General features: G+C 48.4%; 1 protein-coding gene across 1 annotated transcript in view; it reads right to left on the bottom strand.

The window, feature by feature from the left end:
- Window positions 1–8,386: 8,386 nt before the first annotated feature.
- The window catches only part of Pop4 (POP4 homolog, ribonuclease P/MRP subunit), a gene marked incomplete in the record, with an annotated part of 11,488 nt that continues 8,701 nt past the window's right edge, over window positions 8,387–11,173 (bottom strand). The window contains 2 exon segments of the mRNA XM_008841563.3: window positions 8,387–8,818; window positions 9,785–9,886. Of these exon segments, the coding sequence (XP_008839785.1) occupies window positions 8,682–8,818; window positions 9,785–9,886 (239 nt within the window).

An 11,173-nucleotide genomic window follows, 5' to 3' on the forward strand; every position in this document is an offset into this window, starting at 1 on the left:
GCCTGGGCATAACCTTGAGGGAAAAGCTTGCCAAGGGAATGCTTAAAGGATTCCATATACCTGCTAAGTATGCACTTCATAGGCTTAATATTAATAGTTCTTCTGTGCATGACTTTAGTTTTGAAATATTGTAGATTGAATCTAGGACCTTGTACATACTAGGCAAGTGCTCTACCCATGAGCTGTAACCCCAAATATCTTTTTACTTTTATGAAAGAGGGTCTAGTTGTCCAGGCTGGCCCTGAGCTCTGTTGGAATCCCAGGCTCTGACCTTGTATTCATTATCCACCAGACTCAGTCTCCTAAGTAGGTGGAATTACAGGCATGAGCCATCTGGCCTGCCTAACACACACACACACACACACACACACACACACACACACACACACACTTTTTTTATTAAAAGTTTCTTTTTGTCTGGCTAACATTTTTTGATTGGAGCATGTCTTAGTTACCTTTCTTTGTGGTTATAAAATACTTGACAGAACAATGAAGCAGAGAAAGACCTTTTTTGGGTCAGACTTCCAAGGGTTTCAGTCCATCAAGGGAGGGAAAGTGTGAGGAAGCAGCTCTGTGTACCAGGTTCCACTTGGTGTCAGGAGTGTAAGGCAGCTCATTGTTCAAATGGAGGCAAACAGGAAGCAGAGGAAGCAGGCAAGACTCAGGAATGGGTATATACTTTAGTGGTCCCCCTTATGACCTTCCAGTCGGGTTACACCTTCCAGTCGGGCTCCTCCTCCTCCAGGTTCCACAGCCTCCCAAATAACATCCCCAGCTGGGGAGTAAGTGCTGTAAACCGGATCCTGTGGAGGCTATTTCAGATGCATACCCTGAAGTATAACAGACACTCACAGAGGAAACAGAAATATGGCTTGCAATTTTCTGCATTAAAAAATAAATTCTGGGGGCTAGAGAGATGGTTCTGCAGTTACGATGACTGACTACTCTTGGAGACGACCTGAGTTTAATTCCTGGCACCCACATGGTGGCTAAAACCTGTTTATAACTCCAGTTCCAGGGGATCGAACACCTTCTGATCTCTGTGGGCATTGCACAACACGGGTGCACTTACATACATGAAGGCAATACACTCAGACACATAAAAATGATAAAATATTTTTCTTTATTCTTGAGAATTTCACACATGTATACAATGAAAAATGATCATATCCACCCTTATTTTCCTCCTCCAAATCCCTGTATTCCCCCAACATGTCTCCCTTCCAATTTCATCTCCTCCTCCTCCTCCTCCTCCTCCTCCTCCTCATCTTCCTCTTCCTCTTTTTTTGATAATCCACTAAGTCCAATTAGTGCTGCTCATACATGCATGGGCATGGGAACATCCAGTGGAGCATGGAAACCTACTAATTAGCAGTAGTCTAAAAAAATGATACCCTCTCCCCCAGCAGCTATCAACTTCCAATAGCTCCTCAGTAAGGGGAGGGGCCTGAAGCGCATCTTCCTCCTCCAAACCAGATTTTTGTCTGAGTTGATCTCCTGCAGGTCTTGTGCCAGTAACCACAGCTGCTGTGAGTTCATGAGTACGATAGCCATGTCATATGCCATGAAATTCTGTGTGCTTGCAGCTGGCACGGGTACAGTTGTTTCCAGCCCTTGGGTGACAGAGTTTTCCTCTTTCTTGGAGGACAGGTCCAAGGTAACCCTTCAGGCCTCAATCATGAGCAGGATGGCCACTGTAGAGAGTGGAACTTCAGGAGGTCCTGCTCCAGACTGGGCATCATCACTGCTCTGCTGTGGGTGGATCAGCTCTCTGTGGTCCAAACAGTGTTGTGCTGGGAAAGGCTGACTGAAACCCGTTTGTTTCTGTGTAAATTGCAGTGGTATAAGTTCTCCTTCCTGTCACTGCAGTTTCGTGCTGCTGTGAACGTGATGTCAGGAACAGATGCACAAATGGGTCATATGAGTCAGATGGCTTGCAGCCCAGCACTGTGGCCTGTGTGTCACCACACACTCTTGTGGGGGAAACCATAGTCAGCCACAGCCTTTCTGCTTCATGGTTCCGGAAAGGTGAGCTCTCTGTAGACAGAAGGGCCATTGGCAGCAGTATCCGTGACATCATTTCTCTCTCCCTCCCTTTTGGTCAAAGGTACAGTTGAATGTGTGTAGATTCACTGAGTCCACAATAAACACCACTCCCCATTCTTTTTCATGTTTTTGTTGGAACTGAAGCTAAGAGTGAGTTGGGTTTTGACCTCTGATTTCCTGACTCTCAAAGGTAGCAGCACACTTGCCCCCATGTGCCCTTTGTGCTTTCATGGGTGGAACTGAAAGGCAGAGAGACACTGGCCATGTGTTCCAGCTGCGTGTGGAGTGTGGGCTCAGGAGGGGCAGGGTCTGATGATGCAATGCAGCTTTGGTACCTGGGGACTCTTGCTGGGTGGAGTGCCTGCTAGTATAGAGGGTGGGGTGCCATCTGGATTTTAGGATGCTGTGGCCAAGCCACAGGGGGCTCTGATGGTGTCACAACTGTCATCATGTTTGCTGTGTTCACCAATATCTACCTGTCATTACAGTCACACCCTTGGCTCATTTTTTAAAAAAGATTAAGCAACAGGGGCTGGAGAGATGGCTCAGGTTTTAAAAAATTAGGCAACAGGGGCTGGAGAGATGGCTCAGCAGATAACACTGTTCTTGCAGAAGACCTGGGTTCAAATCCCAGCACCCACATGGCAGCTAACAACTGTCCATAACTCCAGTTCCAGGGGATCCGACAGCCTCTTCTGTCCTCCGCAGGCATTGCACAACACGGGTGCACTTATCTACTTGCAGGCAATACACTCATACACATAAAATAAATATTTTTTTAAAATTTAGGCAACAATACACACATATACACACACATGTTGTGTTGTTTCTATGTGCTTTTGAGACAGGGTCTCACACTAGACCTGGCTGGCCTGGAACTCACTATGTACCCCAGGTTGACTTTGAACTCATGACAGTCCTTGTACCTCAGCCTCCCAAGTAATGGTATGAGCCGTCATGCCTGCATAAGCAACAAAAACTTATGAACATTTTTCTTTTTCTGTGGAGATGGAACTCAGGACTTTGAGAATGTTAGGCATGATTCTCTCCCACTGAGGTAACACCCTGAGGCCTTGTGTTTTTGAGACAGGGTCTCCTAGAAGCTCAGGTTGACCTGGAACTCATGATCCTTCTTGTGTCACATTCTGACTGCTGAGATTGCAGGTGTGTGCCTTCACGCCCAGGGCCTACTGAACACATACTGTGCATAGCAGGGTTCTATACCACATGAGGGTTATGATGGTTCCAATGGCAAACAAGGTAGGTAATAACCCAGACAGTAACCCAGCAGATAGGATCAAGGTTGGCATGAAGAAGGGCTGCAGGAGATGTAAGATAGGGTGAAATGGTAGAGGTTGGTGGAGGAGGAGTTGTTGAGCTAGGAAGGTGGGTGTGCCCCAAGAGGGAACCTTCCAGGAGTAGAGAGCTGAATACAGAGGCAGATGTTGACTAGGGACTAGGGGAAAAATGTCTCACAAACAAGGAATAGTAATTGCAAACACTGTGAGTGGAACTGAGGTGATTTGGAGATCTAGAATAGACAGGCTGAGTACTGGGGAGCAGAGCTAAGCTGGGTTGGAGAGGGCCTGGGCAGTGCTGTTCAGGAGCCTGACTTAGCATTAAGCATAGGAGAAAGTCACTTGTGGGTTTTAAGTGGAAGCGTAGCACAGTCTTATTCAAGTTCCAAAGGTCACCTTGATTGTCTGTGGCCAACTGTGGAGGCAGGGAAACCATCAAAGGGCTGGGTCTGGGTCTGGGTGGTTGGTGAGTAGCCTGAATGAAGTTGAAGCTGGGCCTGTTGGGAGAAGAGCTGGGAGGAGTGGGGAACTGAGTTCTTGTGTGAGCAAGTCATGAAACCCAGCAGGACTTGATGAGAGGTTGGGTGGAGGCCTAAACAAAAGAGAGAAAGCAAGGGCTCCTGAGTCTTGCTTGTACCTGAGTTACTTTACAAAGATATGAGACTATTTGGTGTTCTGTGTGCAGCCTGCCATGTACCCAAGTGAAGAGGTCAAGGGGTAGTGTTATCACGCCAACATTCAGTGAGCCTCTGCCACCCAGTTCAAGTTTTCTCTAGATAATTAGGGAGCCAGAGTGATAAAAGACAGCCTCTTAAAGAGTTTATAGTCCAACTCGGGGCAGGGGGGAAGACAATAAACAAAGTGGTTGACAACATGATTTTGAGAGTCTTAGGTATACCTGGAGTTCTGGGTGTGACCACTCATTGAAGGGATGTGGAAGAGAAGTCCAAAGACGGGGCTCGGGTAAACAGAACGTTATGAGTCTGGACTACAAGGATCGATCAAAGAACTCTAAGGAGTGGCCAGGGAGTTGGGCAAGGTCAGCAGGGTGGGGCTATGGATGAGTAAAATGCTGATGAAGCCAAATGAGATGACGATGGAGAGACAGCCTCTGGCTTTGGGATGATGCATCGAGTGAGCTAAGTGGTGCGGAGGAGGTAAAAGCAATGCTGTGTTTTCCATCTCATTGCATCTCATCTCATTCTATCCCTCATTCTAACCAGCCTGCCCTATCCTAGTTAGTTCCACTCTGACTGATCCATGGTCCAATATCATAACCTCCCCTTTTCCTCCTCCTTCTTCCCTTTCACACCCCTCTCAACCTGAGGAGAGAAAATGCTTTCTGGAGGGCCTTTGCTCCTGAGTTCTGTCTCTATGGCTGGAGAGCATCTTTCATATGTAAAACCACCCAGAACACAGAATGATGCACCCATAGGGGCCTGTCCATTCTCGATTCCCCACAGCTTCATCCCTCCTCTTATGGGGTCCATCTATGCGCCTGCCTGCTTAGCAATGCTCGTCCTTCACAGCTCAGGAAAAATTACCAAGAACGTTATTGACTTTAATTTTTAATTTGTCTAGCGCTTTTGTTAATGATGTCTATTTAAGATATCTATTAAAGGCTCATGAGGTTAATTAAATGGACAATTCCAATACAGTTATATTAGAACCCCCTCTATTAAACTAATAGTATAGATGTTTAACAGATGCCTTAATGAGACATTATAACTAAGAAATGCAAACTAAATTATGGCTAGAGCCACTGTCCAGAAAATAAGCTTTTTACCATAATTTATGGCTTTTTGGAAGAATTTTTATGTTTTCTCTTCAAACCCAAGAGAGCTGGATTTTTTTTCCAGCATCCAGAAAATACTGGCCCAAGAGTCTGAAATCTTAAATCATCCTCCAGACATCAGGGCTGGAAGAGACTCTAGACACCACCTGGAGTGTACTATCCTAAATTCTGGTGAGTGTGGAAGCAGCTGGCATCCCACTTCTGTAGTCTGACTCAGTAGGGCTAAGGTGCAGCTTTAAGGGCCCAGGATTGCCTGCTGCCAGCATGCATCTACCGATGCTGATGCAGGGAAGTCCTAGAGCCTGTTCTAGGTAGTCTTCATCGGGTCAAATGGCCCCATTTGGCAGATGGTGACTTGAACACAAACACCTGGAGTGTACTATCCTAAATCCTGGTGAATGTAGAAGCAGCTGGCATCCCACTTCTGTAGTCTGACTCAGTAGGGCTAAGGTGCAGCTTTAAGGGCCCAGGATGGCCTGCTGCCAGCATGCATCTACCGATGCTGATGCAGGGAAGTCCTAGAGCCTGTTCTAGGTAGTCTTCATCGGGTCAAATGGCCCCATTTGGCAGATGGTGACTTGAACACAAAAGATTTCAGGAGTTGATTAGTTGGTCAGAATTCTACTTTCTGCCTTATGGTTTCTAGAAGTTCCTACCATCTCTTCCCTCCTACTTGTGAGTTGGGCTCAGGCTCGGGTATCTCCTCTGAGACTGGTGGTCATATGCCCTCTTCTCACATCTCCTCCTGCTTGGTGGGGAGCCCAATGGGCAGACCCTTTACAAGCCTTCTGATTTCCTGGGCACTCCATGATGGTTTTGAGGGTTCCTGCTCTGAACCTGGGTGTGACTGCACTCCCATATCCCAACTCTGCCCAGCCTACTTGTCACTTTCTGTCACTGTAACGAAACAGCTGGCATAAATGACTTGAGTATTTATTTTGCTCATGGTCTCAGCTGTCACAGCATAGAGGGGGTACTGAACAACTCACATCATGGCAGGCAGGAAGCAGCAGTTCTAATAGACTTTTTCTTTTGTTCCACCCAACTCCTGCATTCAGGGTGGATTAACCCTCAGTTAGTCCTCTCTGGAAATCTCTCACATACAAAGAAGTGTTTTTTTTTTTTTTTTCTTTTTTCTTTGCTGTTTTTGAGATGGTCTCCCTGTAGTCCCAGCTGGCCTGAATTCGTTATGGAGACCAGGCTGGCCTTGAACTCCCAGAGATCCACCTGCCTCTGCCTCCTGAGGGCTGGGATTAAAGGTGTGCACCACCATGCCCGGCTAGAAGTGTGTTTTTCTAAGCACTTCTCAATGCAGTCAAGTTGACATTAATTGTCATACTACCCTACACATCTCCTCCAACCAGACTGTGCCTGGCCCGGATAGAAAGTGGAGGTTGGAGTTTGTGCAATCATAGGATTCTGGATACTGTGAGGTGCTGCTCTGGATTGATATTCCCGAACAAACAATTCATGAACTCCAGGGGAAAAGAAGCTTAGGGTCTAGCAATTAGGTTGAGCTGGCTTGCAGTCCAATCAAACCATATCCTGGAGAGAGCTATGGGTCTCCTGGCACTGCAGCCCTGTCCTGTCCTGTCCTGTCCTAAGGTGTCTACTGTTCTTTCTATGGGCCTTTCTGGCCCTTCTCTGGGTGCAAGTTTCTGTAGTGCACGGTTTACATATGGTAGAGTTGGCTGTCTATGGGCAGCCCCATCTTTACCACAATCCTGCTCTTCCGAGACAGGAGAGTGAGACTGCCAAGAACCACATCCACCTCCGTGAAGTCCTGAGTCAGTCAGTGGGGACTTGGCTAGTCATGCTCATTGCGGTGGCCCGTGCAGTTTCGTCAGGACCGGTTCCTGGGAGTATGGTGTGGATCTTGGTGACAGCAGCACATCTCAGACACAGGCTCCCAGCAGGGCTCTGCAGCAGGTGAGCAGCACACCAAGTTTTCCCTTGGGAGAGGGAGAAAGAAGTCCTTAGCTACTCAGTAAAACTTGAGTCTGAGCCAAATGAAAAACAGATTTCACTTGGCAAGTGGTACCAGCAACTTTTCTGGGAAGCAGCTGTGCATTTATACAACATTGGGCGGGCGCCTTTTCCATGAATGCGTGGGTATACACAGGCACACTCAGAAATGTATGCATCTGTGGAGGTTTGGACAGCTAGAAGACCAGCAGCTACTCTACACTGTGACAGAGTGTCCCTTGGTGGACATCCAGGCAAATAAGGAACGCATGCACACTTCAGCAGTCTTTCCTCCCAGTGGCTGCCCTGCTGGGAAGAGCCGGGCTACTTAGTTCAGATCTCAGCTCTTCTCTCCCAGTCTGTGAAGCCACGATGACTTCCACTCTGAGGACATGTGTGCTCTGCTCCACAGTGATGACTCAGTAATGACATGGGGGTCAGGGGACTGGGAGAGCTCTCAGGACATCCTGATGACAATCAGATCTGGCTGGTTCCTGTAGAACTTGGGGTATACAGACAGGATTTCTGTTGTTACATAAGTAAGGTCAGCTCTTATTCCTCTTCCACCCAGTGTCTTTTCCAGTGTGGAGTCTGAGTGGGAGACTGCAAGGGAGCAAAGCTGGAAGGACTGCCGCTTCCCGATGAGAGCAGGTGATGATGCCGGGGAGGCTTCTGAGCTGGTCAGCAAGACACTGCTTCTTAAAAGCAAGGGGCAGCTGTTCCCTCTGAAGCAGGCTTAGTCCATGTGGATCTCCTGACACCCACATGGGGTGCCCCTTCCCCATTCTCATGCTGGCCCTGGCCTCACTTGGCCTTATAATAGTGGAAAAGCCATATTTCAACAGCCAAATGGAACTAAGATGCTCAAAGGCATCACTGCTGGAGATGCTGGCTTTCCTAGGCTAGACCAGAGAAATGCTGTTGATCTAACTCTGGAGCTCCAGGGACTCAGGAAGCTGCACACTTACAGGTTTGACTTACCTGTACCCAAACAATAGCCAACAACCACAGACAGATCTGGCCCCATTCTGAGTGAAGGAGCCGGGCCACCCAGCAAGCCTGCCACTCATCTGTGCGAGTACAGCAAGGCAAAACACAGTAGCTGAGTTTGGAGTAAGATGATTAAAAAGTCAGATGCAAGATGCACAGCACTATGAGAAATGGAAGTGGCTGTGGTGTGAGAGGGCCACACAGTGGCTCCCTTTGAACCCAGCTGAGCTATAGGAATTTTTTTATTTGAGCCTGTTTATGCCTTTAGTGTGTTTTATTATCTGAGTAAATGATCCATCACAGAACATTCAGAAAACAGAAAACTATGAAAGACAGAACTTGATGGACTCACGCTTCAAATCAACCAGGGTTAAGTCCCGGTATTTTCTGCCAGGCTTTCCCTGCCCAGGGACCAATGCTACATTAAGACCACCCTGCCAGACTCTACCCCACATCCTCCAGCACTGTCAGTGACCTCTACCCAGTGCTTTCTCTGCTCTACAGCCACACGTTCTTCACTGAGAGCTGGGTGTTTAGGGTGGTTCCAATTCTCAGCTGCCATGAACATCTGCCTACAGATCAAAAGTTCACAGGTCAATTGTTCCCTTTGCTTTGAACTTCTTGGCAGACCGCTCACTGGACCGAAGCTGGAATTTGCTTCCGTAAATGTAGGAAATGAAGTCATCAGTTTCTATGGTGAACACACAGTTTAGCTTGGGGATAACTGAAAGAGAAAAAAAAGGGGGGGATGAGGTAAAACCCAAGCATTACATTCAGTTTTATGTAGAATGTTATTTATAAAATGTTTGTATTAAAAAATAAGTGATCAGGAATCGAGGAGCATGGGGGGAGAGGGGAAAGCAGAGAGGAGCTGCCCAGGGAGACGTGCCCCGCTCTAAGGCCAGCTGATCCTATTCTAAATATAAGTCAATGCTAATTTCTAGGTTCTGAGGTGGCTAACCAAACTCCCTGAACCGGAGGCTCCCAGACCACTGGCAGAGTTGGCTTTCGCACTGGTTCTTAGATTTGTGCTCAGTGGGGAAGCTTCTACACCACTTCCTGAGGCTTACAATGCAAGCAGACTGTTCAAGAAAATGGGGAGGAGGCAGGAAGAATGGAGCCCCAAAGTATAGGACCGTGGAGGTAGCTCAGGAGCAGAGTATATGCAGAGCACACATGAGGTTCTGAGTCCAAACCCCAGCACCACATGAATGAATGAACGAGGACAAATCCTCCAACTGTTGCTTGAATCTCTGGATTTGTGGGCAAGGTGGGATCCCAGAACATCCTATGTGCCTTCTGGAGCAGCACTAACCATGTCAGAGCTCGAAGTGTGGCCAGCAAGACTGCAATTCTCAGAATCCCAGGGAAGGCCACTTTGGTTCCTCCTGCCTGTTTCTACTCACTGGAGGGGGGGTGACCTTGGCAGGTAGAGGCCCCCCCAAAGACCTGGGTCCAAGGCACAGCCAAGCAGCTGTGCTGTCCCATGAACTCTGGACAGCCCCTTACAGGGCTCACAAATGCCTCCTAGGAAAGTCACAGGGGCAAGGCCTCTGCAGGCTGGAATACAGTATCTGCTGCCTAGCTGATGCTACAGGCCACATGGAACCTGGGAGCTTTCAGGAAAGGAAGAGGGTGGCAGTGGAGTATCTAGGTACCACAGGCCCCAGCCCCCAGGGACAGCACACACCTTTCAGACGATCTTCTTTGGTGGTGATTTTGAAGATGTGCTTTGTCTCCTGCAAGAGGATTCCTGTGACTCCCACATAGGACGGGCACTTAGATTTTGTGACTGCAAAGGAGAAAGGCAGTTGGAGGGCCAGGCCTTGGTGGTGGTAGCAGTCACAGGCAATCAGGCTGTGTTTCCAGCCCCCACCTTCTTAGCTAGCAGAGGAAGAAAGAACCCAGAGTGCAGAGGCTCTGCTGCTGGGCAGTAACCGAGCCAGCAGGAGCCTGGCTTCCCAGTCCCTTGTCCTGGGCTCTGCAGCCTGTAGCCTGTTCTTAGGTGGGGTCCTCTGAAGGGTCCATGGCCACTGGGGTCTTCAGCAGTGTTCTGGAGACAGGTCACATGCAGAACCACCAGAGCGCAGTCTGGCTGCTCTGATGGAGCATGTGTCAGGGGCAGACCATCCATTCTGAACTTTGTGTGGAATGACAATCCTGCTTCAAAGCTCCCTAGCAGAATATTCAGACAATGAGGTGGGTGAGCCACCTCACAGGCAGCAAGTCCTTCTCCATTTACATAGCCAGCATTCAGTGTGTACATTATGTGCCACACTGTGTTAGGTGAGTGCTGGGGCAGGGCATTGAATGAGACAGCCTGTATCCTGGTCCTGTGGAACTGAGGCCCTCATGCGAGACAGTGTGTAGCAAACCATGGGCAATCCTATTTCTTAAAAAAAAAATTATTTTATTTTATCTATATGAAACTTTTGCCCTCATGTATGTAAATGTACCTGTATCGTGCAAATCCCAAGGAGGCCCAAAGAGGGTACAGAGCAGCCAGTGCTCTTAACCACTGAGCCATCTCTCCAGCCCCCGATTCTTTATCTTGATGGTGCTAAGTGCTATGAAGAAAACAAGGACAGAATAACGAGGGTGGAGGGGCAGCTTTAGTGCTGGCAGAGCCTCAGGAAGTGGGACCTGAGTAACAGCAGGAGTCAATATATGAACATGCAGGAGAACCCCTGGCTGAGGGAAGGGGACCACACAAAGGCCCCTGATGTGTAAGCCACACAAAGTGGCCAGCTCAAGGAAGCTGAAGAATTATACTGTAACTGGATGGGAAGCTGCCAGAGCCTTACAGGGATGAAGCAACACTCTGAGGTCTTCAGCCCTCACTCTGGCTATTTATTTAGGTGTGCGTAGAGGACGGAACAGTGTGTGAGCTGGGAGAGGCTGAGGACGCTTCTGCGACAACCTAAGGCAGCAGGTGGTGGGTTAGATTTGGGGACTAGGTGTGCTAATGGACTGAGGTGGAGGACCAGAAAGAATAAACAGATCTACAACTCAGGCTTCAGGGCTGAGCAACAAGACAGAGGTGCCAGAATCTGAGATGGGGAGGTCAGGTCAGAGAGGG

This window comes from Nannospalax galili, unplaced genomic scaffold, assembly GCF_000622305.1.
Source record: "Nannospalax galili isolate Female #2095 unplaced genomic scaffold, S.galili_v1.0 scaffold1231, whole genome shotgun sequence".
NCBI lineage: Eukaryota > Metazoa > Chordata > Mammalia > Rodentia > Spalacidae > Nannospalax > Nannospalax galili.